The 27577-nt window shown below is 44.8% G+C and overlaps 1 protein-coding gene across 1 annotated transcript in view; it reads left to right on the forward strand.

Annotated features, from left to right (window-relative positions):
• TBL2 (transducin beta like 2) overlaps nt 1-27577 on the forward strand; it is a 648257-nt gene that overhangs the window by 35777 nt on the left and 584903 nt on the right. The window contains exon 2 of the mRNA XM_044054120.1: nt 19881-20008. Coding sequence (XP_043910055.1) covers nt 19881-20008 — 128 coding nt within the window. The remainder of the gene's footprint in view (nt 1-19880; nt 20009-27577) is intronic.

Below are 27577 nucleotides of genomic sequence, written 5' to 3' on the forward strand. Positions count from 1 at the left end.
TCCCTCAGCTGTTCTCAGTGCGGACTGGTGAGGTGGGCACCGAGCTTGTCTCTTCTGTGGATAGACCTGTTTCTCCCTCAGCTGTGTCTGTGAGGTCCACTAGAAGCCTTTTTGAACACGTGTTGCGTCTTGTGGATCAAGTGCTTCTGGCCAGAGGTATCCTGCCACCCAGGACCTATCCTTCCTTGGGAGGTGATCACCCATCGCCAAAGACCCCTTCTTATTCTCCTCCTTCATTGCCTTTGAAGCCCCTTGATATAGCACAGTCTTCCCCCTCTACGGTTCCCTATTTGGACCTCACTAAGGAACCGCAGTTGCCTTTGTGGCAGGAGAGTTTTGCTACGACCCAGAATGATAGTTGTGACACTTGTAATTTGATGTTTCACAGCCATCCAGGGACTCCGGGTTGGCAGGCTGAGCCACTTAAGGGAGGGGTGACCACTGTCCTGGATACTCACCCCTCTTCAGGTGGACCAGCCTTCCAACTGATGGAGGCTCTGGCGTCTGCTGGCGATTCTGTGCTATCTCCCTGCCCTCCTCTGGACCGCTATGTTCACAAGTCCCACCCAGCAGACACCGGGCGCAAGGGTCTCAGGACGTATTCCCATAGGAAACCCCCTTTCCATTGTCTTCCCCAGCTTCCCCCTCTGAGGAAGTTCACCGGAAAAGTTTGTGCAAGAGGAAGCACATGGACTCCACAGAGGAGTCCCTCACTGAAGACACAGACTTTGATTACGGGGAAGGATCCTCTCAGTCACCCTCTGAGTTATCCTTTGGTGATGTCCTCAAAATCTTTAAACAGAGAGGTGACTGGCAGCCCTCTAATCTGACCTCTGAGGAGTCTGTGTTCCTGCAGGCTTTTTGCACCCAGCCCCCTACCTCCTGGGTTACTCCACCTGCCGATTTGAACTGGTCCGGCTCATCGTGCAGCATGCGTGGAAGGCTCCTGACGCCATCGAGGCTATTCCCCGGAGGCCAGATAAGATATTGTCCCCTCCTGCTATGGATCCACATTGGTCCCCTGTGGATGCTGTGGTGGTGGTGGCCGCAACCAAAAAGGATCTTGGCAGAAGAAGAAAGCCAGACTGTTCATCCACCCAACAAAGAGTCCTGCGCCCTGGACAGGTTAGGGAAGCACACCTTTGCATCAGCGACCTTTGCTAGCAGGTCCCTGAATTATATGGCACACTTTACCAGGCTTCAAAGGGATCTAATTTCCGAGCTCTCTGGAACCTTGGCTGGTGCTGTGTCTGATGAGGTCCGTGGCAAAGTGGTGCCTCAGCTGGCCACCATTGAGTCAATATCTAACTCCTCCATGCAACTGATATCTCGCGCATCAGAAGTAGCTAGAGCGGCGGGTTCAGCTTTTGTCGTGAGACGACAAGCCTGGATGCTGTGCAATTTCACGGAACCCTTTAAGGCTTCCTTTCTTAACGCACCCATTGAAGCCTCTTTGTTGTTTGGACCCAAAGTTAAAAGCACACTGGCCAGATGTGAACAGGATGGTAAGACCCTTTCTGCTGTAGGTGTCCGCTATTCTTCACCTCAACGTGCTTTCTCCCGAAACCAAAAGAGTGGGAAGAATATGGTTCAAGAAGTTTCAGGGTCCTTTCCGTGACACACAGGCAGAGTTCTCCCCTAGAGGCAGAGGGGGAAACTCACAGGGAAGACTCCCCTTTCGGGGCAGAGGGAGTCTGCTTAACCAGGGTTCCAGGGACTCTTTTCCTGGCCAATCCTACCAGCGCTCCTGAAGAGTGGCCCAACTCTCTTCCTCTGGAGGTGGTTGGGGGTCATTTCTCCTTGTACCCTTCTGCCTGGCTAATCATCACCAGTGATTCTTGGGTACAAAGGATTATAACCAGTGGTGGTTATATCCCCTTCGATCTTTGTCCTGTCTCTACAAAAAAACCTACCCGACGTTCCACCCAGTCAAAGGGAAGAAGCAGCACTAGAGATAGCAAAGCTGCTAAGAAAGAGTCATCCAAATAGTCCCTCCAGACCAGATAGGATCCGGATTCTACTCAAGGCTATTTTTGGTGCCAAAGAAAACCAGGGACTGGAGACCAGTTTTGGATCTCAGTGTATTGAACATGTTTGTAAAAGTACAAAAATTCCGGATGGTCACAATACAGTCTGTCCTCCCGCTTTTGGAAAAAGACTATTGGATATGCTCGATAGATCTTCAAGATGCGTACTACCACATAAAAGTGGACAGGCCATCAAGAAGATTTCTGCGCTTCTGTGCGGGAGCCAGTCACTACCAGTTCAGAGTACTGCCCTTCGGACTCTCTACAGCCCCCAAAGTGCATGGCAGTCGTCACAGCTCACTTGCGACTACAAGGATTCCAGGTGTTTCCATACCTAGATGACTGGCTCATCTCCGCCCTCATCAGACATCTATTGGAAGAAGCCTTGGCATACTCTCTCCTCGCTGCACAAGGGCTAGGCATGACCATAAACTGGCAAAAATCCAATCTCACCCCATCTCAGTCCACAGAATTCATAGGGGTCATCTTGGATACAAAGAATTGCAGAGCATCCATTCCAGAGCACAGAATTCTAAGGATAAAGCAACAACTGATCCCAATCCTTTCAAGGGAGAAATCCACAGCTCACTCTGCCCTACAGCTGTTTGGGTTCCATGGCAGCCTCCATCTCCATTGTCCCCCTGGCCAGGTTTCACATGAGGCTTCTACAATGGCTACTGCTCACCCAATGGTATCCTTTCCAATATCCTCTCTCAGCCAAGATTTGAGTAACTCACAGGTGCAAACAGGATTTAAATCTGTGGATGACCCACAACCCCTCACAGTGGTCTCGCCCCTTCTCCCCCCAGCAGCCCAAGGCTACAGTGACCACAGATGCCTCACTGATGTGGTGGGGGGCTATGTCAGGGGACAGACATTCCAAGGCACTTAGTCCGAATTGGAGGCCCAACTGCATATAAATGTTCTGGCGTTGCAAGCATTCCATCCCCTGCTGCCATCTGGGACGATTGCGATACAATCAGACAACATGGCGGTGGTCTGATACATCAACAAACAGGGTGGAACCAAATCTTATTCCCAAATCTTACTCCCTTTGTTGAGAGGCCATGAGGATATGGCAATGGGCTATGGCTACCAACCATTTTCTTCTAGCAACGCACATTCCCGGGAGTTCCACCGTGATAGCAGACAGACTCAGCAGGTGCATTCTACAACCTCACGAGTGGTCCTTGAATCCCTTGATAGCGGCGGAGATCTTCCACCACTGGGACCGTACCTGCTGCGACCTCTTTGCATCCCCGACCAACTACAAGCGCAGCAACTACTTCACCCTGATTCCCCCTCCGGGAAAGTCACCCAGGGATGCTCTAGTCCACGATTGGCCCCTGGATCTTCTTTATGCATTCCCACCTCTCCCCCAGTTTCTAAAGAAAGCCCGTCGGTTGAAGAGCAAGGTGATCCTCATAGCACCATATTGGCCTCATCAGATTTGGTTCCCCTTCCTTTGGCCTCAACCATGGATTCTCCTTCCAACCCCGGGGTTGATCTCACATCTGCAGAACCTGATTCATCCCAACTTGGACAGCCTGAAGCTCACAGCTTGGCTCCTCCAATTCCCTTGATTGCCAGGCAGAATGATCTTTCTTTACCACTACGGGAAATTCTTATCGCATCTCATAAGTCTTCCACTAGAATTACTTATCTAAGCAAGTGGAAAAGATTTACCTGTTGGCTGAAAGAAAAACAGGTAGATCCTTTCTCAGCACTGGTATCGATGATACTAGCGTATCTGGCCGACCTATTTCAATCGGCCTCTACCATTAGAGTTCATTTGGCTGCAATATCTAATTTCCATAAGGGTGTCCAAGACTCCTCTCATGTCACACAAATTATGCAAGACCTTCATAAAAGGTGTGACTCATCTGAAGCCCCTGTTTAGAGAACCTATTCAACCATGGGACCTGTCATTAGTTCTACAAGCTCTGACAATGACACATTTTGAACCAGCTTCTTCTTGTGACCTCAAATATTTGTCATGGAAAACCTTGTTTTTGGTTGCCATTACTTCTGCCAGACGTATCACTGAGCTTCAAGCCTTATGCATAAAGAGTCCATACTTGGTTTTTCATAGAGATAGTGTCTTTGAGAACTAATCCTTCATTTCTGCCGAAAGTGATCTCTGAAATGCCCATTAATCAAACCATTGAATTGCCAGTTTTCTTCCCCAATCATTCAAACAAAGGAGAGTATTGCCTACATACCCTAGATATTCACAGGCAAATTTGTTTCTACTTGAACAGGGCTAAGGCCTCTCATAAATCAGACCAGTTATTTTTGGCCTATTCTGGACCTAGATTAGGATGTGCTGTTGCTAAGGTCCCATTGACTAGATGGTTGAAAGACCTTGTGACCTTCATTTATGCACAACGTAATATTCCATTACCTACTACCATAAAGGCTCATTTCAACAAGGTCGGTGGCAACTTCTGCTGCCTTCCATGCCAGATCTTCTGTAAATGACATTTGTGCAGCTGCAACTTGGGCTACGCCTCATACCTTCATCAGTCATTACAAATTGGATTTGGCCTCCAGGGGAAGAGCATCTTTTGGTTCTATGGTGCTCAAGAATGTCCTTCCATGAGAGCCTCCCAGGAATAGAGGTAGCTGGGGAATCTGACCCATATGTAAGGAATGAACTCTGATTAACAATATCAGATAAAGAAGTTATGTTTTACCATAATGTTCCATCTGTATTGTTGATCCTCGTTCAGTCATTATGACCATCCCCCCCCTCCTGTGGCTTCTAGCAGATCTCACCATCCGGTTCTTTTTAGATCATTTGACCAGAGGTAGCCTCTACCTTCTTTTGACTTGCAAACTCAGTCTGAGGTAACACAGAGAGGGGAATTGTGGGTAAGAGTTTAGCTCGAGAGTTTGTAGCTGACGAGCTTGGAAAATGGCCGGCTCATTTCCGAGGTCGGAACTGATACCCATAAGTAATGACTGAACGAGGATCAACAATACAGATGGAACGTTATGTAAGACTTGACTTCTTTTTCTGGTGCACCTTGTAAATCACCAGCCTCCAAATGCTGTCCCCAGCAGACCCCCCCCCACCATGGTCCACTTTCATGAGAAGCTGTAGCCCCATACTGAGATGCTGACACTGAGGGCATCCCTGATCCCCATCAGGCAGACCTGACCACCATGAGAGGCATGCTTTGAAGTAGCCTGAGGTGATATCCGCCTCAACTTCTGTGTTAACTGGATATGCAGAAAAATGACCTGATACAAAAAAGTGATTGTACATGTGCTGCAAACACCCAGTAGGCTTTTCTGTAATATTCATATGTAAGGAGAATAGGAAGTGTTTGCTCTCCCTGACACACTGCACTGAAGTCCTGCATTCCACAATGCCTGAAGTAGACCTAACCAATCACTGAGGTCTGAAAGAGTTAACTGATAGCCCTGGGAGAGGGGCTAGCTGTATAGGATACCAGCTACAGCTGTTAACTAGGTGCATAAAGATTGCAGAAAGCTGTGCCCTTAATTGCCATAGGTAAGTGGGGTGGGGTCTGTGCATAGTGTCAACCACAGCTGATGATCCAGTACGAGTACAGTCCCATAGTTTTATGCCTCCCCTGTCAGAGTCTCTACAGTACAGGCCAATACAGTAGACATCACTTGCATTCAAGTGAAGGCAGCTTGACATCACTGGGAGCATGATGTACTCTTCAAAACTACCCAGAATATGTGGCTACTCTGTTCACCTACCATGACACTACTCAGTGTTATAATGTTGCAGTCACCTGTCACTGTTTCCTAGCATAGGTGGGTATGTTGATGTCTGATGCTGAATGTGTACAATCCATGCCGTACCCTACATAGCCTTGGTATCATACCATATGCATCATGTGAAGACTGGTAGAGAAGGGTGAAGGCTGCCAGCCTAGCCAGATAGAATTATTCTGTCATTTGTAAATATGAATGTAAACTACAGGCTTGTTGTCTTAAATGTAAAGAAATACTGTTACATGTGTAACTGGAAATAAATGTGACAACAGTGCACTCTACTGACAAAAGTAAAGCATGTCGTGACCCTTTGAAGTAGACTGGTGCCGAAAAGTCTAGATGAAGAAATTATTTCTATTGTTTTGTTTTAACCAAGAGTTAATTTGCTAGATTCAAACATGCAAATGTATTTTTTTGCTCTGTTCCTGACCATCTTCAAGATAACAAAAGGAAGATGTTAAGAATGTAAATGCAGTTAATGTGTAGCCTGGCAACTCCAGGAAAGAGAAATAATGATGTAATATTTATCAGAACTGCAATTTCAATTTAAACATACAGAAGGCACTGAGCATTTTTGTCTTGATTATCCAACTGACAGCACTGCCTCTTGTTCACATGTAAGTTATCTTAGACTTGTGTTTTCTTTTAGAGATAACTAGAACTAGAAAGATTAGACTGTTTTTCTGTGATGTCAGAACTGTTCTACTGAATTATTTTAAGAATTTCTGGATGATCTCTGAACTCTTGACTAGCACTGATTGTGTAGTAGAAAATATTGTCTTGTGGTTTTAATTATTTATTAAATATTTTAAAACCTTTTAACTGTGGCTGGTTTGTGTAGAGATAATTTAAGCTCTAGAGTACATTGCATATTTATAGTGATTACTGTACCAGATTAATCTAATAAGCCTTGAGACTGTTTAGCCATACTACCAATTGGATAATATTGCACAGTAATAATTGGACACCTTTTTAAGGGCCTTTGAGTAGCTGATAAATATGAGCTGGGTGGTAGCCTGTGGTACTACCGTATAGTCTGGGTAAAAGGGGCACAGCTGGGGAACCTGTGCCAGCCTTCCCTAGAAGTGTCTGTGTGGTTGTATAAACTCTTATCTCAAAGTGTGTGTGTGTCAGCTACTTGGGCAGGGACACAAAGCACTGGTTGGACAGAGAGGGTGCTGAAGATTTTAGCTTGCCCAGCTAGGCTGAAATCTGGACCCTATAGCTGTGCCAATGGGGAGTCTTATTGGAGACCTGGGGAGCAAGGTAGCGACCAGCCCCAGACTGACGGTGATTTATGTGTGCTGTTAAGGGAAATTGCACTTTACTGTGTGTATTTGTTATCCTTTCCTCTCATATGAGACGCCCTCTCTGGTGTTAGTGGTGAGGATTGAGGCTCCTTGATTGCTGGGCCAGGGCACGGGCGTCACACATCACTTTTTGCTCTTTCTGTATAATACCCTATAGTTATGGTCCTGATGCTGTCTGTTTGCAAGTGCTGCAGTGAATTATACCCACCCCAATCTCAGCTGTGGTACTGCTGCTGTATGTTCCTCTGTTGACTCTCCACTCTACCCTTCTGCTGTTGCTAAAACTGGTGTGGAAGGCCCTGCCAAGCTGTTCACTTGCTGCTTTAGTTGTTTGCACAGTGGCTTTTTGTGAAGCATGCCACATGCAACAAAAATCTTGCTTCCTGGACTATATTGCTGTGCCTCTCCTGAGGTGTCTAGAATTTAAGTCTCCCTTCATTAGTCCATATACAGCGTCCACTGTAATTTGTGTTTCTGCATGAGTTTTGATGTGTACTATTTCCTGAATAATGAATGGGGTTGCATATGGGGTCTTCAGCCAGGCTCTAAGGCATGTCTGACATCACCTGCAACACAACATAGCATATTCTGTGTTGCCTTCCCAGCTAGTATGGTATCTGTCTGCAAGCCCGTTTGTATAATTTCTCTATAAATATGTCAACTGGTTGATTCTGTGAGAATTCCTCTCTTGGGAGCCTTTTGTATAGGTAGAATGTGTGCCAAATGAACTGCTGTGGTGATGCACAGTCACATTATAAACAGTGCCCTGGACATTTACTACCTTGGCCATTCAGAGTGTGGAAGTTTTTCCTTTTGATGTATAACAGTACCTCTGCATCATTTGGGGGCATGATGGCAGCATACATGCAATCTGTGCCTTCCAGACCCACACGATGTCCGCATCATGCTGTATAGGGAACCAGCTTTACTTCAGATGCTGTGGCATAATGTCAAGAATGGTTTGGGGATATTGAAGGTGTCAAACTTTGTATGCCATAACTTGCTGGAAGGGTAAGGTAATCCTATGGGCTAGGCTTGTAAAGGCTCCAGGGCCATTAGTCTAGTACACACCTATGTCCTAAGATGGTTAAAGCTATACCATACGTCCCTGTTGATTGTGCTTGTTGGCGTAGTTCTACCAGGTCTCTGTGTTTCTTATTGCACACATGGTAGCAATCTAATCTGCTGAACCTAGGTGCTAATCAGCAGTTGTATGTACTTTCTCGGTTGGCAGCGATTGCCCTCGATGCTGCACATCACAGCAATGGCTCTGGCAGCTGCTAACACATGCTGCACTGCTGCTGCTGCTACTCCTTGGTTACCCCCATCAGCTACATTTCTTTGCTCAAAATGGTATCCACTGCAGTACATTGTAGCCCTTTTATACGGTTCTAAGTCAGTTTGCCATTTTTTTTTTTTGTTGTCACTTGAATACTCTGCATAACTCAGTTGCACTGGGTTCTTCATTTACATGTTATATAGTTATTCGCATGCACTGCATACTGCAGTATTTTGACTCTTATTAACTCGCTGCCTGTATCTTAGAATCTCCTGCACATGGCCACTACCCTGGCTAATTTGTACTATGTAATGCTGTATATGTCTGTGAATCCCAGCATTTATTTAGGTGTGACTAAATCTTAGAAAGCACACACAGTTTTTAGTTTCATATAGTCACAGGACCTTAAGTAAAATGTTTTCAAAGCCACCTTGTCCAGATGGTTTTCTCAGCATCCATTTTTACTTTAGATTGCAAGTTGTTGATTTATTTTTCCCAGTGGCCCACTATAAAGGGACCTTGGCCTTCTTGTCAGCCTTCCTCAAGAGTGCTTCAGTGAACAATGTATCTGCATCTGTTACATGGTTCTCCTTGTACATTTTTATGAAACATTATAAATTGAACTTGGTTTGCAGATCTAGGGCCGTCTTTGGGGCCACTGTGTTTGAGGGCATTGTGAAGTAAAACTTTCCATCAAGAAGTGCATGAATGATGATCTACAAGTTATTGAGGATGGACCTTTTCCTGTTTGGTATGAAAGTTGTAGTATACATAAGAGCTGCAGGAATAAGTCCACTCTTAGTAGCCCTTTCCTCCTTCCAATGCCTTATTGTGTTGGTCTTGTTTCCTTGGCTATCCTGTGCTTCAGAGTGCCTGCCCCTTTTCTAGATAGGGGAGCTGCCTTGATGGATTAGGTTATAGGCAAAGGCATGCAACATGCAGCAGCCTGGGAAAGTAATGCCAGGCAGTACTAATGCCTGGGTCGTAGGCCTAGTGGCTACTATAGAGTACACTGTTCCTGCAGATCTATTATTTTGACAAGTATCAGACTTTAATTTTGAAGTGCATAATCCCTTCCAGTGGAGCTGCCACGTGGTTCAAGGACAGCTCGTCTTCTACAAATGATGAGCTTGTGCACTTCAATAAAATCAGTTACATGTTCACTGAGCATTTGAAGAGTTAAAATGTACCTTCAGTGCACACTCTTTGTTAACATGAGAAAGTTGACGTATATGTTCTAGGAATGCAAATGACAGTGGTGTGTTCTGATCGCTCAAAAGCATTTACTCATACCATTAAATGGGATTTCTCACACTGGAGGAATTTTTGTTTGGACTTTCTTCTTTTGCGAACTTCTTCATGCAGTAATTCTATAAGAAAAGTGTACTTGTTTCATCACTGTGTAACAGTGCTGGCTCAAAAGCTTGCAGTCTGACATTAGCAAATAGAATTCAGGAACAAAGTCACAATGTTTTTTGCTTTCATAGGTTGATACTAGGCTATCTGCCCTAGGGCATTTATAAGCCTAGCCAGAGTGTGTTTGGCTTTCGCCACCCTTTTAGATTAGTTTACTGTGCCTCTGTATAGTAGGTCACAGAAGGTAGCCCTTTTAAGGTTAGTTTACTGTACCTCTGTCAAGCAGGGACACAGAAGAGATCCCAGGGGTAAACTTAGGATCTCTCATCCACTCGTCAAGATTTCTCTTGAAGAGGGTCAGTGAGGGGTTCTGCCTAACATGGATTGGGATTTTGTTCCAGAGTGAGGGGAGCCTCTGGGATATGAATCTGTCCCTCCAGCATGTCCTGTTTATTTCTGTGTTGAGGTTCAAGTCCCTGGAGTGTGTAGCTCTAAGGGATTTGGATTTCCTGAGGTGAAGCATGTCCATTAATTCTGGGTTGGACATGGCTTTATACGTCAGACACAGATCACCTCTGAGTAGGCGGTACACAACTGAGTAGAACTGGAGTTTCTTTAGCCGGACTGCATAGGGCATCTGTTTGAGCCCCTTGATCCTCTTGGTGAGGTACTTTTGGGGTCTTTCCAGTTGCTGCAGGTGTCGGGTAAGGTACATCCCAAATGGGGCATTGTATTCAATTATGGGCCTGATAAGTGATGAGTAGAGGGGCACAATGACCTCTCTTGATTTTAGATGTGAACCCTTTCGTGATAAGGTGGGCTATATAGAAGGTCTTTCTAACCACTTGGGCAACGTGATTGTCAAAGGAGAGATTGCTATTTACTTGGGTCCCCAAGTCCCCAATTACTTCTTCCGTACTTAATGGATTACCACCTATGTGGTAATTTGTGGGCACTTTGTTTTTCCCAAAGGGGATGACTATGCACTTTTTGGCATTTAGCTTTAGGCCATGGCTCTGGCACCAGTTATCCATCTTTGTGAGACTCTTTTGGAGGATGCTTGTGTCAGCCGGAGAGTCTATTACAGCACCAAGTTTGCAGTCCTCTGCAAACTTGGTCAGCCATAGTCCACCCGTGTTAACCTGTACCTCGGAGAAGTATATACCGAACAAGAGAGGTCCCAGGACTGAGCCTTGTGGGATGCCACTTGTAACTGGTTTAGAGTCTGACATGGCACCTGCTATTCTGACCATGTGGGTTCTATCCCTGAGCCAGTTTGCAACCCATCTTGTGACATAGGGGTTGATATTTAAGCTGGTGAGCTTATTTATGATGCCCAAGTGGGGTATTGTGTCGAAGGCTTTTGCAAGGTCCAGGTGGGCTGTGTGGACTACCTTCCCTTCATCTATGGCTTTGGTAACTGTTTCAAAGAAGTCGACCAGGTTCAAGAGGCAAGATCTGCCCTTATCAAAGCCGAATTGGGTAGGATCCAGTGTCTGGAGGTTCCCAATGTCTTTGTTTATGATTTCCATGATGATACACTCCATAACTTTGCAGACCTTGCTAGTCAGGCTTATAGGGCAATAGTTTCCGGGGTCTGTTGTGGCACCACCTTTGTGGAGTGGGACCACTGTTGCTGTACGCCATTCCTTGGGTACATATCCTGTAGTAAGGCTGAGATTGAACAGTGACTTTATATGAGGGTTTAGTTCTTCTTGGAGCTCGTGTAAGACGCAGCCCGGGACACCTTTTGGTCCCATTGATTGTGTGGTTTTTGCTTTGGAGAGGACAGCTCTCACCTGTGCATCTGTGATCTCAGGAAGGCTACACTCTGTTGGGATAGACATTTGCTCTTTTGGGGGGGGAAGTTTGCACTGAACCTTTCTGCCAGGATGTTGGCAATGTCTGTGGGTTCAGTGTATTTTTTGTCATTTTGCACGAACTCAGAGCATATCTGGGAGTTGCCTCCCAGGTTTCTGACATAACTAAAGAAGGCCTTGTGATTATCTTTAGTGTCTTGTGCAGTTTTTCTTTCGAAGCTGGCCTTAGATGATTTTATGAGGGATCGTAGTTTCTTGCTAGTACTAATCAGAGACTCCTTCCCTTTTTGGGATTTTGCTCTATCATGTAGTAGCTTTCTCCTTCTGTTGTATAGCTTATTTATGGCCGGGGTCCACCAGACAGGTCTCCTGCCTTTGGAGGAGTGAGTCTTGGTTTTATTTGGGATAGCATGCTAAATGCATTCCTGTAGGTGTCCATAGAATGCTTTTGTAAAGGATTCTGCATTTTGGGCCGTATTTTCCACTGGCCCGGGGGCTTTGAAGGATTTCACCTCAGTTTTGAGAAGTGTGAAGTTTGCTTTTGAGAAGTTCTTCACCGTGGTTTCCTTGGCTAGGGGTGGGGACGGAATATGGATGTCCAGTGAGATTAGTTTATGGTCTGATCTTATCAATGAGGGGTATACCTCTGGTGTGGCACAGAGACCCCATGTTGGTGATGACCAGATCCAATATGTTTTCCCCTCTTGTGGGTGTGGTGACCGGTTGTTCCATAGTATTTGAGTTTATAAATTCTAGGAACCGTTGGGCGAGGGTGTTTGGGCTTGAGCAGTTTTCCCAATCAATGTTTGGGTAGTTGAAGTCACCCAGTATAATGGTGTTTGGAGAGACCTTCATATTCTCCAGTGTTCTCAGGAAAGCCGAGTGAGGTTCCTGTGTTTGGGAGGGTGGTCTGTAGCCGGCTACAAACTGAAAGGCAGATGTCCTTCAAGGATGCATCTGCAGTCCTAACATGATCGGATTCCAAAGTCTGGGTCTGGCCTCGGCTGATGTCGCTCTTCACCCGACGTCATAGCTGCTGTGGTATAAAGGCATCAGCCGACGCCATTTTCCTCAGTCTTTCAAGCTGTCAGATCCAGAGATTACTACTACGAAGACTTCTATCTTTCTTACCTCAGCCGATGTCAGAAAAAGTAAATAATTGTTTAACTTGGGAAACCAATACCTCATAAGGATTTCCACTCTTACTGCCTTCCTTGCTTAGACCCAGACCATCAGCTTGTCTAGCCTGTGCTTCCTTCAAAGAGAGTTTCGCTTTTGCATACAAAATGCCGTCGACTCCGACTACACAATTAGCTAAAAGAAGGACCGACGTGGTTTCGCTGCTGAAGCCTCGGTTAGGCCAACCGCGAGTGTCTCGGTTTCGGCAGAAACCGAGTCCTCGGTTCCTCCTTCGGCTGAAAGCATGCCTCCGTTAGCCGAGGCCTCACAGAGCATGGCTGAATCTGCTACTGAAATTACTGCTACAGTAGCAGGCACCCAGGATTTGTCAGACACTATTCCCTTAGACATATCTACCCTGCACGTGGGGCTGCTAGACCCCCTGCTTCTATGTCTATCAAGGCCTTTTCCAGGGCTAAAGCAGCTACATTTTCTAAGGCCTTACCTGCGAAATCTCCCTCACTCAGGCCTACCTCTAGTTCCCAAATTCTCAGCCTGGCTGAGGATCTTATTTCCTTGATCAGGGGATCCCAACCTCGCCCAGACAGGGCCTCTCGACCCCCTCCAGATAAGAGGCCTAGGACTGAACCCCCGGAACCTGTCTCTACAGACTATTCCTCTGATGACGCAGATATTTCAGACCATCCTGAAGGCCCATATTCTCCTTATGAGGATTCTGATGCAGAAGACTCCATTCCTTCTGCTTCTCCTCCTGAAGAATTTTCTTTTGGGGACACACTACATGCAATGAGGGAACACTTCCAATGGCAGGGCCAGGATTTTTCAGACTCAAGGAAAAGGCTAAGGACCTTTTTACACCTTCCACAACATAGACCTTTAGCCATTCCTCCAGTACTAACAGTTGTTGATGATGCATATAATGATGTCTGTACTGCTCCTGATTCTCTTCCTCCGGCCCCTGCCAAGCCTGACAGATATTACAGGGTCCCGGACACACATTACCATTTGTATAAGGCTCCTGTTGCAGACCCTGAAACCATTTCACAGGGCCCTAAAGGTGTGGCAGCTGCCTCTGCCAAAAACCCTCTTCCCTCTGAAAGGGAATCTAGAGCATTAGAGAGATGGGGTAAAAAGGTTTATACTTCTGCTACTCTTTCGGCCAGGGCCTTAAACTGTCAATTTCACATGATACAGTACCAGGAATTTTTGTTAGACCAGCTAAATAAAAAACTGTCCTCTCCTGACCCTATAGACCGCAAGTCCCTTCAGGATTTGGTACATAACTCTCAGCAGGTCAGTAACCATTTCTTAAAATGTGGCTATGATGCACTGGAGGCTTCCTTTAGATCAGCTATGACTGGAACAGTGATTCGAAGGCATGCCTGGCTAAAAGAACAATCCTTACCAGACCATGTTAAGTCAAAAACTCCTAGATGCTCCTATGGAGAAGCAAAGTTTGTTTGGCTCCCCTGCACAGGAAGTTCTAAAGAAAGTGGAAGAAAAAGCAAAATCTGTCCAAACAGTCAAGGATTTCTTACAGGTCCAACCTCGAGGTTTAGCAGAAATTGGCCTTGAAGAATTGGTCCTTTCAGACTCCTCCAGAGCACAGAGAGGCAGAAATAGGCCAAGAGGCAGAGGTCAATCTTGGGGTGCCTACAGGGGCGTCAGTGGCAACCTGCCAACCAGAGAAGTGCTGCCACAGATTCAACTACAACCACTTCCACAGGTCAGACACAATGACTTGACTCTAGTTCCGCCTACCAGGGAACAACTGGAAGCACCCTTGGGCGGAAAGCTAGCCTTATTTTCCGACAATTGGCATTGCATTACAGGAGACAAATGGACTTTACAAACAATAGACAAGGGCTACAGGTTTTACTTCCACACTCTACCACAAAAGAGAGGAATGCCAAACCTACCACCAAGCCAAATAACAGAGGCTCAAAGACAAATCAGCAAATTACTAAAGATGAGAGCTATAGAAAAGGTACCACCTATGGAACAAGGCCAAGGATTTTACTCCAGGCTTTTCCTTGTACCAAGAAAAGAAAATCAATGGAGACCTATTCTCGACTTGTCCGCACTGAACACATTCCTCATTGTTCCAAAATTCAAAATGCTGACCCTCCAGCAACTTCTTCCCATGCTGGGCAAGGAGTCTTGGCTGGTAGATCTCAAGGAGGCATACCTGCACGTCCCTATACGACCAGATTGCAGAAGACACCTCAGATTTCTTGCAGGATCAGAGCATTATCAATTCTCAGCATTGCCCTTTGGCTTATCTACTGCGCCCAGAGTATTCACGAAATGCCTGGCGTCAGTAATTGCTCATTGCAGGCTTCAGGGAATTCAAATTTACCCATACCTGGACGACTGCCTAATACAAGCGGACAACAAGGCAAAATTAACAAAAGATTTGGAAAATGTCATACAACTGTTGCAAGCCTTGGGATACACAGTCAACATGCAAAAGTCAAGACTAGTACCATCCCAAAGGATAACTTTTTTGGGTGCAGAACTGGATACATCATCTCAGATGGCTTTTCTCACAGAAGAAAAACAAAGCAACTACCAGTCTATTTCATGACATTAACAACACAAACTCAGCTTACTGCAAGGAAAGTCCTGCAAGCCCTGGGTTACATGGCATCCTGCATAATATTGATTCCGCATGCCAGGCTGCATATGAGAAAGTTGCAATGGTACTTAAGGAATGTATGGTCTCAACACAAGCACAGTCTAGAAGCCCAGATTCTAATAATTCCATGCCTGAAACAAGAATTCCTGTGGTGGGCTCAGGCCTGTCAGTTGAACAGAGGATTGCCTTTCCACAAACCACATCCAAACCAGACCATCACCACGGATGCCTCAGACCTAGGCTGGGGAGCACACATAGGGGACAAGTGCATACAAGGCCTATGGACCCAAGACCAGCTGAATCTACACATAAATCTAAAGGAGATGCTGGCAGTGAAACATGCAATCCAGGCATTCAGACCACTCCTTCAACAAGGTCACCTGCTGATAAGGACGGACAATACCACAGTCATGTGGTACATCAACAAACAGGGAGGTACATACTCATACCCTCTATGCCGAATGGCAATGGACCTGTGGAATGTGGCCCTGAATCTCAACATTCAACTACAGGCCAGATTTGTACCAGGAAAAGAAAATTCACTAGCAGACACCTTAAGCAGAACTACCACGGATGCTCACGAATGGATGCTGCATCCAGATATCTTCAAAGCCATAACAAAGAAATGGGGACTGCCAGAGATAGACCTGTTCGCCTCCCACTCAACCACCAATTGAAGAAATTCTGCACAAGAGCATACCACCCACTTGCCTGGAGGGTGGACTCCCTTTCCTTCAGCTGGAAAAACCTGACAGCATATGCATTCCCACCTCTTCCTTTGATGTACAAAGTCCTACTGAAGATCAAAGAGGATCAGACAAGGGTAATCCTGATAGCACCAGACTGGCAGAGGCAACATTGGTACCCGCTACTGAGAAGCATGTCTCGGACACACGCATGGCCTCTACCTCTATCTCCCTTACTTCTAACACAGAACAACTACAAGATTCTACATCCAAACTTGAAAACACTGAAGCTAGCTGCTTGGAATATTGCATAAAACAAACTAAACCAGATTTATCTCAGAGGGTTAAGGACATTATCCTGGAGGCGACCCTCCACAAGGAAAACTTATTCAGCCAAATAGAAAAGATACCTCATTTGGAGTGCAGCAAAGGGAGAAAATGTCTCATTGGCAAACATAGCACACATCCTGGAATACTTAGCAGAACTGTTCCACAATGGCCTGTCCTACTCCTCCATTAAGATTCATGCATCAGCAATTTCAGCAGAATACAACATGGATCCTCCTGTCTTCTCTCATCCCCTACTCAGGCAGTTCTTGAGAGGAATCAAAAATGTAAAGCCTCCTAGGAAACCACCTTTACCTACATGGGATCTCAACTTTGTGCTGGAAAAGCTAACACTTCCCCCTTTTGAACCAGCAGCAACAGCAGACTTACAGTTCTTATCTTGGAAAACTGCTTTCCTGCTAGCAATCACTTCGGCAAGAAGGGTATCTGAGTTACAGGCATTAATGGCAGTACAGCCCTTCCTTATCTTCCATCAGGATAGAGCGTCTCTGAGAACTAACCCTACTTTTATGCCAAAAGTGGTCTCCAGAGTATCATTGAACCAAGCGATTCATTTACCTACATTCTTCCCCAACCCACAGAACAGGGGGGAAAGACGTTTACATACCTTGGATGTGCACAGACAATTATGCTACTATCTGGACAGAACTAAGACCAACAGAAAAACTGACCAGCTTCTGGTAGCATATGCAGCAGGAATACAAGGGAAAGCAATTTCAAAACAGACAATCTCAAAATGGATAGGAAATTGCATTAGATTTTGCTACTCTTTTCATGGAAAGACAACTCCTGAAAATATCAGACCTCACTCCACAAGAGCTACAGCTACCACTACAGCTTTCCTACGAGGTGTGGCTACCAAAGACATTTTAGAAGCTGCTACTTCGTGCATACATTTGCCAAACATTATAATCTTCCTTTATACTCCAGATCCCGAGCAGGTTTTGCAACTGCTGTTTTGCAAGGGATCTTAACTACACCATCATTATCTTAGTGCCTCCTCCCCCAGTTTGGCTATGGTATTCTACCCATATGTTAGGACTGCAGATGCATCCTTGAAGGACATAGTACAGTTTTGTACCTACCATAAATGTAGATGTCCGATAGGTATGCATCTGCAGTCACCCTCCTTCCCCTCTGTGATATTCCTAGGGTACTTACCCCTCTTTTAGCTAGCTGGGGGAATTTATTATGGTGTATTTGTTTGTACATATGTATATCTATATATATTTTTTGATCTCTACTATTTGGAATTATTTGCATTTATCCAAATTTAGCCTTCCTAGAGGGCACCTGGCATCTGGGGCAAGAAACACTGAGGAAAATGGTGTCGGCTGATGCCTTTATACCACAGCAGCTATGACGTCGGGTGAAGAGCGACATCAGCCGAGGCCAGACCCAGACTTTGGAAGAAGGGCTGCCTGAGGCAGGATAACCCATATGTTAGGACTGCAGATGCATACCTATCGGACATCTACATTTATGGTAGGTACAAAACTGTAGTTTTTGCCCACTGTTAGTTGCACATGGATGGTCTCCGATGGTTCGTGCAGTGCCACTAACCTGGAGGTGTGTGTATCTTTGATAAATATGGATACTCCCCCTCCTTTTGTGGTTCGGTCCAAGTTTTGGGGCCGGAAAGCATGGTATGAAGTATAACATGTTAGTGCTGGGGTGCTGTCGGGAGCCTTGAACCAGGTTTCTGTTACTGCACAGATATCGATATTCTCCATACTGAGTAGAGTCTCTAGTGCGTGCATCTTGAGGTTTAGACTTCTGGCGTTGAGCAGCATTACCCTTAGTTTTTTTTTCTTTGTGTTGTCTATGGAGGTGAGTTTGTCTTTTGAGCCTTGCCTAAAAAGGCACTATGGGGGAGGTAAGAGCCTTTGCCAGTATTCGAAAACCCAGGGGTGACGGGTGCAAGCCGTCCCTAGCAAAGCAACGTGGCTTGTCGAGCATGTCATCCCAGGCTGACAGACACTGGATCCCCTTTGAATGACACCAATACTTTAACCAATTGTTAAAATTGATCATTTTGTCTTTATACTGTGGCATCATTCTTGGTGAGGGTAAGATGCTACTCAGGTCAGGGTCATAGCGGCCTGGGCTACATGATCAAAGAGCTCCTGTCTTTTTTCATGTAGTCCATGGAGGTATGTCTCAGGTCATTCACACCAGCATGGACAATGACGGAGTCATATTTGTACTTGCTTTGGATTGACCTGAGTGCTTGTGTTATGTGGCGGATCCTGGCACCCGACAGGCAGCTTACAGTGACCACCTTCTGGTGAGTGGGACGTCAGTGTGTCTAACAATAGTTATTACAAGTGTATTAGGTGTGTTGTTTAGCCTTAAGGGCTGTGACTGTGTGGCACACTGACTTTGTGAGCTATGTGCTACGTGGGTATTGTTTCGTGGTAGGGCGTTGCTTGGATGTCTGCTTTGGAGGTCTCTGCTGCTTAGGCAGATTTTTATTTAGAGCCTCCGAGTGTGTTTTTGTGTGTGTGTTTGGTTTGCTGATGCGATAGGTCTATGTGAGACTGGATTTGTGGTGTATGTGGTTACCTTCTCCTCCTGACAGGCTGTGCCAGTAATGGGTTGAGAGAGCTTAGCCTCCAGTTTGGCTATATAGTTGCATCTCTCACATATATTTGAGCTTGATGGGAGGAGGAGAGGGTGGTCTGTGTACATAAGGCAGTTGTAACATTACCTCAAGGTTCCCAGATTCACCAGCTGGACTGGAACCCGAAACTGACCTTTGGACATGCCTGAATAATATAGGGAACTACTTATTGATTGATCGGAAGAACCAATAGGGAGCAAGTGCTTGTAACCAGAGTGGAGTGTGAACTTTCTCAAGCATGTTTCTATTTTCCTGTTATGAAGGATAAATATTGTGCATTATCTAATTTCCTGTGATAGAGACGAGGTTAAGTTGAATATCCACAGATGACTTAACTGACATTGAGCATGCACTTTGTAAGTGATTTTAATGTTGTGCTGGTGTAAAATTTGAATGTAGCTCTAGGTGCATGTGTAAGTGACAGATCACTTATGTTTTTTGCAGTACATCTAGTAGCTTGACACAGTAACGAGAATAAGTAAATGTCCCCCTGGTTACAAGGGTTGGATTGCATCAACGTTGATTCTTGTCTCCTCTAGTCAAGATAAGCTTGCCTTAGCATCACATGAGCAAGTTAGAAAGCTAATGTCTTTCCATTCCCATGGGAGAAGATCATTTGAGGTAGGATGTGAGACAAACCAGTAGCATTGTAGTCACTGCTGAGTTAAATAAAGGGTTGATAAAGCATAGTGGATTAAAGCGATAAACTGGTTTTCTGTCCTTAAGTGAGTATACAGAATGTGTACTGGAAGATTTTTTAGCATTGATGGGGGGAAAATTGTCCTCCTGACTCTCCACTAAAACATTTTGAGTACTGTCCTCGACAACTGCTTGCATTATGGTTTGTTTACTAAGAGCAGTCTTTACCACGAATATTTACAATACTTTTGATCTTTTTAGAAACTAAAACAAACGGAGATGTGGCGAAATTGGAAGGGACAAAGAAAGTGAAACAACAAGTGCGTCCTCGGAAGGAGAAACCTCAACTACATTTCTTCAACCACAAGCTACTGGCCTCATCTTTGAAGGTATTTTGCCAGAGTTTGCACAATATGTATGGGGTTTATATTACTGAAATTCAACACTAGCAAGATAAAGTTCTGCTTTCTGTTGGATTGTGTAGATCATTTTCCAGGTAGAGAATTTAATTTATGTTTACTGAATTATTTTATGAAAGTTATGTATGTGGGTCATCCAAGGCTACTTCTGCTTTAGACTTCTTCACTGCATTTTGGTTTTGTTGGGGTTACAGGGCTATGTTTGAGCTGTTTGATCCTTCGTGGCAATTGGTGGTGGTTATGTAAGCGAGCTTGTACAGCGGGCCTTCATTTTTCTTTCTTCTAATTAGCTAAAAGCTGTCGTTGCCCCTTTGAGGATTGACTTGATAACCAGCAAGCCTTTTCGTCCTTGCAGTGCATGATGTTTAATTGCTCAAGTGTAATCAGGATTTTGCAGATTTGTGCTCACTTTCCAGTCATGTGCCTTCATATCCATTGCACATTCAGAACATCAGTGGACTGATAATGACAATTACACTAAAAATTAGGCCAGTTATTAGTCAATTATCTTTTTTGTTCTTGTTGTGGAGAGGGTAGAATATTGCTCAAAACTAAGCACATAATCCGCCTGGGACACAGTCTGTGAGCTCCATTGTGTCTCTTACAGTCCAGGGAAGCTAGACTGTGGTCCTTTACTCCCACATTGAGTCATACTGGCTTGTGGTTCAGTGACGTGAATGCATGTGTCATCTGACGGATCTTGCCCTGAGAGGCAACTGATAACCACCTCCTTGCACAGCCTGGTGAGAGACATCAGTGGGCCTTAAATTGGAATTTTCTATGACCAAAATGTTGGATTGTGTGATGGTCTGACTTATGGGCATGGACTTGCAGGGACTGTGAGTTGAGGCCAAATGTGTTGTGGGTGTTGTTTTGATAAGTGTTTTTAATGTTGCTGAAGGTATTTATTCTAAGTACTGTGCTTGGGAGGTTTTTGAGATTTTGGATTGGGTGGATCACGTTTAAGAGGCACAGCATGTATAGTTTTATGTGGTGTGTGTGTGTGGCAGGTGTTGTATAGTGTTGAATTTGACAACCTGTTTGGTATTTGTAGTGGTTGTGTGTGAGAGCTTTGCCTCCAGAAACAATGTATCAGATTGTTTTAAGAATCAGTTGTCTGTCAGAAAATATGAGATGTTTGCTACATTGTCTAAAGACTCCTATTCTACCAGGCTGACTACAGAGAGAGTAATAAAGTTCTTATCCATGGTTTCAGGTATAAATATATTGGCTTTCAAGAGGTGTAGTATCAAAGGATTTGTGTTTCTGTTTGTGTGACCACAGTAAGGCAGAACAGATTTGCTAGGGTAATAGTTGAGAAGTACAAACTTAGTCTAATTTCAGAGTGGTGCTATTCTTCTTCCAAATCCTGTGCTGTTTCAGCAACTTTGTGCCCAGGAACTCTTGGGGGGGTGTGTCTAGTTTTTATGGGGCATTTGTGTTTGTACGTCCGTACAGCTGTACTGCTAAATAGTGCTGTGCAATATGCAGTGTTTCGCAAATGCAAAGACTTTTATACAGGCAGAGAAAAACAGTAAATAAGCCAATCCTTATTATAGGACATATCATTGAGAGGCCCTAAAAAAACTTAATGCCTTGGCTCTATTTATCTTGCACTTTCCCCAACTACTCACTTCCTACAGACTCGTCTGTTATCCAGACAAATGCCCTAGTTTGAAAAATATTTTTCAAATTTATAACCCAAGTAGACGGCTAACATCCATTGACAAAATGTTACTGATACAAAAGCTAGCAACTCAGCTGGTGGTTGTCTCTCTGCTGACTAAAATTTGGAATTCCCTTCCTCTCACTCTTGTAAAAGCCCAACTTTCTTAAAGCTCAAACAAAAGAATACCTAAAAGATATGTGACTCTGTACATGCACAATTCCTGGATGATACATTTTCAGCCCCTGTTCTTTCTAAGCACTATATCCTCAGTTATTGGTCCAACATTTCTTCATTGTCCTTTATCTCTCCTCCTCCCTCTTCTTCCTACCCTAAAACATTTTCTGTCATCTTTTAATACTAATCCTCCGTTTCCTTCTTTTCTCTCCTTCTACCAAGTTTATTTCCAAATATGTTTCTTAGGTCTTTAAATTATGCTGCTATTAATTAAGTATATTTTGTTTTAAATTTTAATTGATTACTTGTATACCTCTGTTTGCCATGATGTTCTTCGTATTTCACTGTTACAGTCATTACATTTGGGTAATCCTGCTGGCAGGTTGCCCTCAGCTGGCCTGAATTCCAAAGTCTTGGGTCCTGCGTCAGCTGCAGTCGCCCCTTCCCTGACGTCAAGTCGTCAGGGGTATAAAAGAAGTAGCCGACGCCATTTTCTAAAGTCTTTCTTGCTGCGCAGTGCCAGAAGCAGAAGCAGTTCGCAAGTGTCGGTTGGCCGACTCCTGAGATTTTCGTGTTCGATTTTCAGATCCGAAGTCTTCAATAAAGCTAAGGACCCCATTGGGGAAACTTTTTTTTCTTGCTCCAGACCAATGTCAGAAAAAGTAAATAATTGTATTTTTTGTGGAAAGCAAATACCACATAAGGATTTTCATTCCTACTGTATTCCTTGCCTAGGCCCTGATCATAACGTTTCTGGTTGTCTGTTTTGTGCTAGATTTAACCAACGCACTATTAAGCGTCTATGATTTTGCTTTAAACTATTTTGGACGCTGGTTTAATTATCCAAAAATGTTGTCTGATAGCCATCCGACTACCAGAGTTCACAAAAAACACAAGGAAAAGTTGAGAGAGAAACAACCGAGTCCCAAAACCGACGACAAAGCATCTAAGCCAGTCGCCAGTTCGCCGGTTCTCGGTGAGGTGCTTTCGCAGCCCCTGACGCCCGCTACTTTAGAGTCGCAGCAGGCCGCTACCAACTCCGACGTGGAGTCAGCCATGCTGCTGGAAACACAAGGTATTGGAGCCTCAGATACCATTCCCTCAAATGGATCCGGAGCCGCTGAGTAGGCACCAGCTTCTGAGGGTATATTCAGACCTAAACATCTTTACATTAAACTGACTTCAGCTTTGAAGGCAAAGACTAAAGCACCATCAAAAGCAAAGAAACAAATTCAAGAGCCACGTGGACAGGCCTCTATGCCCAAAATACAGATGCTCAAAATGGCCGAAGACTTGATTACCTTAATAAGGGGTTCCCATTCCCCCTCCTGATAAGAGGCCTAGGCAAGAGACTGACTATGAATCTTCAGATCAGGTTTCTATTTCTTCTGATTCCTCTTCTGATCAGGAATATTCTCTTCCTCTCTGAGGATTCTGATGCTGAAGAATCTATACCTTCAGCTTCTCCTCCAGAGGACTACTCTTTTGGGGAAACCTTGCATGTCATGAGTGAACATTTCCACTGGGATAGCCAAGAGTTTTCAGAATCTAAAAAGAGGCTCAGGGATTTCCTTTTACTACCTCAACACAGGCCTCTAGCCATTCCACCTGTGTTAGACATTGTAGATGTGTTTTCAGAGTCTAGTCTTACCCCTGACTCCTTACCTTCAGCTCCTGTTAAGCCTGACATATATTACAGGGTTCCTGAATCTCATAAATTTCTTTTTAAAAACCCTGCTGCAGACCCAGAAACTACTTCACAGGGTCCCAAAGTAGTTGAGGCTTCCACTGCAAAAACCCTACCCCCTCAGACAGAGATTCTAGGGCACTGGATAGATGGGGAAAAAAGGTTTACACATCTGCTACCTTGTCTATAAGGGCCTTAAACTGTCAGTTTCATATGCTTACATATCAGCAATATTTCACGGCATTGCTTAAACAGAAAATGTTGTTAAACTCTGAATGTGTAGAAAACAAGGAAATGCAGGATTTATTGCATGCAGCTGAACAAGTTGGAAAGCATACTTTGCAATGTGGTTTTGATTCTTTGGAGGCCTCCTGCAGGGCCGCAGTCATGGGTTCTGTAATTAGGAGGCATGCTTGGTTAAAGGAACAAAATCTGCCTGATCATGTCAAAGTAAAATTATTAGATGCACCTTTACAGCATGATACTTTGTTTGGTGTTAAGGCAGAAGAGGTGTTAAAGAAAATGGAGGACAAAGCTAAATCTATGCTGTCAAAGATTTCTTACAAGTACAGCCACCTAGGTTTAGTAGACACTGGCCTACAAAGAATTGGTCCTTTCCTGTGTCAGACCTCAAATGGGGCAGATCCCAGGCGCAAGGTTCATACAGGTCAAAGCAATGGAGTGCTTCTATCTCCAAAGTTGTTGAAGACAAATCACAACCATACAGGAAACAGTCCCGGTGCCTTCCCCCTGCCTGCACCAAGCACTTATCTCCTGGCAGCACCCTTAGGGGGGAAATTATCACTTTTTTCACAAAATTGGCGCATTATAACCCAAGACAAATGGGTTCTAAATATAGTGTCACAAGGCTACAAGTTCCATTTCCATACCCTGCCAGAGGCAAATGGCTGGCCAGATCTGCCAAAAAAATCAATGGGCAGAGGCACAAAAACAAGTCTCATCCCTTATGGACATGGAGGCCATTCAGCAAGTACCAGAGCAAGAGCAGGGACAAGGATTTTACTTGACTGTTCTTGGTACCCAGAAAGGACAAGGCCTGGAGACCAATACTGGACCTATCTATTCTGAACACATTCCTGGATATACCAAAATTCAAAATGTTGACTTTGCAGCAACTTCTGCCCATGCTGGGCAAGAATGTTTGGCTTGTGACTTTAGACCTAAAAGAGGCATACTTACATGTCCCAATTGGGCAATCTTGCAGAAGATACCTCAGATTCAAGGCTGGCTCAGTGCATTACCAATTCTCTGCACTGCCCTTTGGCTTATCCACTGCGCCCAGGGTCTTTACAAAGTGCCTGGCACCAGTAATTGTATTTTGCAGACAAAGAGGAATACAAATATATATCCTAAATTATATCCTTACTTGTACGACTGTCTAATTCAAGCAGAGAACAAGGACATTCTTCTACAGCATCTGTTTTTTGTGAAAAGACTTCTAACATGCCTAGGGTACACAGTCAACAAAAAGAAATCAAAACTAGTACCCTCTCAAGAGATAATATTCCTGGGTGCAAGCTTAAATACAACTGCCCAGATGGCTTATCTCACACCAGACAAACAAAGGCAACTGACTACCTATTTCAAAATGTTGGCAACGATGGCCCGGTTATCTGCAAGAAAAGTTCTGCAGGCTTTGGGCTTCATGGCATCCTGCATCCTACTTATTCCATATGCAAGGCTGCATATGAGGAAACTTCAATGGTACCTAAAAAGTGTTTGGGCTCATCATTGCCACAGCCTGGAAACAATGATTACTCTCATCCCCTGCCTGCACCAGGAGTTTCAATGGTGGGAGAAGGCTTGTCACCAGAACAAGGGGCAGCCATTTCACAGTACCCCTAGTCGGGCAGACACCAACAACTGATGCATCAGATTATGCCTGGGGGCCCACATGGCAGGAAGATGCATTCAGGGCACATGGTCCGCAAACCAAATGCATCTACATATCAATCAAAAAGAGATGCTAGCTGTTCAAAATGCCCTGACAGCCTTCAAGGACCTACTTCATCGGGGACAACTACTGATAAAGACATTGAACACTACAGTCATGTGGTATATAAACAAGCAGGGGGGTGCACATTCTTACCCCCTTTGCAGACTAGCCATGACTTTGTGGGACATAGCATTGACTTGCCAACTACATCTGCAGGCACAACTCCTGCCAGGAAAGGAAAATACTCTGGCAGACGAATTAAGCAGAAACCTCATGGATCCCCACGAGTGGCAGCTGGATCCACAAGTCTTCAGCATGATAAGGAAATGGGGATGCCCGGACATAGATCTATTTGCCTCCCCTCACAACTACCAACTAAAAAGATTCTGCACAAGGACTTATCACAGACAAGCATGGAAAGTGGACACCCTATCAGTATATGCCTTTCCTCCACTGCCTCTTCTCCCCAACGTACTCCTAAAGGTCAGACAGGAGAAGCCAAAGATGATACTGATTGCCCCAGACTGGCCCCGTCAGTACTGGTATCCAATCCTAAGGAACTTGTCTCAATGCCCAGCTTGGACCTTACCTGAAATACCCCATCTACTGTCCCAGCAAAACAAGCAGATCCTGCACAGCCAACTCAGGACTTTAAGCCATAATGTAATCATGCAAAACACACCTCTCAGTAAAGCTGTGATGGATGTCATTTTGGAAGCCAGAAGGCCTAATACTAGAAAATCTTATGCTGGAAAATGGAAGAGATTCTGTGCTTGGAACCAAGCACAAGGAACTGATACAGCTGTACCAAACATTCCTCAGATTTTGCAATACTTAACTGAGATGCTGGACAAAGGCCTATCTTTTTCATCCATTAAAAAGAGATGCTAGCTGTTCAGAATGCCCTGACAGCCTTCAAGGACCTACTTCATCCGGGACAACTACTGATAAAGACATACAACACCACAGTCATGTGGTATATAAACAAGCAGGGGGGTGCACATTCTTACCCCCTTTGCAGACTAGCCATGACTTTGTGGGACATAGCATTGACTTGCCAATTTGACTCTGCCATTTCGGCTCATTACAATACAGAGCCACCAATCTTTTCTCATCCTCTATTAAAGCAGTACCTCGGAGGAGCCAAAAATTTAAGGCCTCCAAGGAGATCACCAATACCTGCATGGGACCTCAACCATGTCTTGGAAAAGCTCACCCTGCCTCCTTTTGAGCCAGCTGCTACTGCGGATATAAAGTTTTTATCTTTGAAAACAGCTCTGCTCCTAGCAATAACTTCTGCAAGACTAATTTCAGAGCTACAGGCACTCATGGCTGAGGAACCTTTTGTCATGTTTTATCCAGACAGGGTTTCTCTGAGGACAAACCCAACATTTATGCCTAAGGTGGTGTCCAGTGTGGTTCTTAACCAAACTATTTATCTGACAACCTTTTATCCGAATCCACAGAACAAGGGGAAGAGAATTCTGCATTCTTTGGACGTACACAGACAGCTTACATTCTACTCTGACAGAATCAAAGTTTTCAGGAAGACAGAGCAATTACTAGTGGCATATCCTGCAGGTTCACAGGGAAAGGCTATCTCAAAGCAGACTATTTCAAAGTGGATAGGCCACTGCATTCGTTTCTGCTATTTTCACCATGGCAAGCCAGTGCCTAAGGGCAATAGGCCACATTCAACCAGAGCTGCAGCCACTTCAGCAGCCTTTCTCAGGGGAGTACCAACCAAAGGCATTTTAGAGGCCGCTACTTGGAGTTCAGTGCACACCTTTACAAAGTACTATCATTTGCCACTCTACTCTAAATCCAGGGCAGGCTTTGCCACTGCAGTTCTTCAGGGGTCTCATAGCCGCTCCTAATGCTGTTTAGCTCCAGCCTCCCAACCATAGCTTTGGGACTGTACCCAAATGTAATGACTGCAACATTGAAACACGATGAACATAGTACAGTTGTGTACCTACCGTAAATGTAGATGTTCGAGTGTATTCACTGTTGCAGTCCAGGTTACCCACCCGTCATGTCCCTTTTCTCTCT

Source organism: Protopterus annectens, chromosome 13.part0 (assembly GCF_019279795.1).
Source record: "Protopterus annectens isolate FY-2018-M chromosome 13.part0, PAN1.0, whole genome shotgun sequence".
NCBI classification, from domain to species: Eukaryota; Metazoa; Chordata; order Ceratodontiformes; family Protopteridae; genus Protopterus; species Protopterus annectens.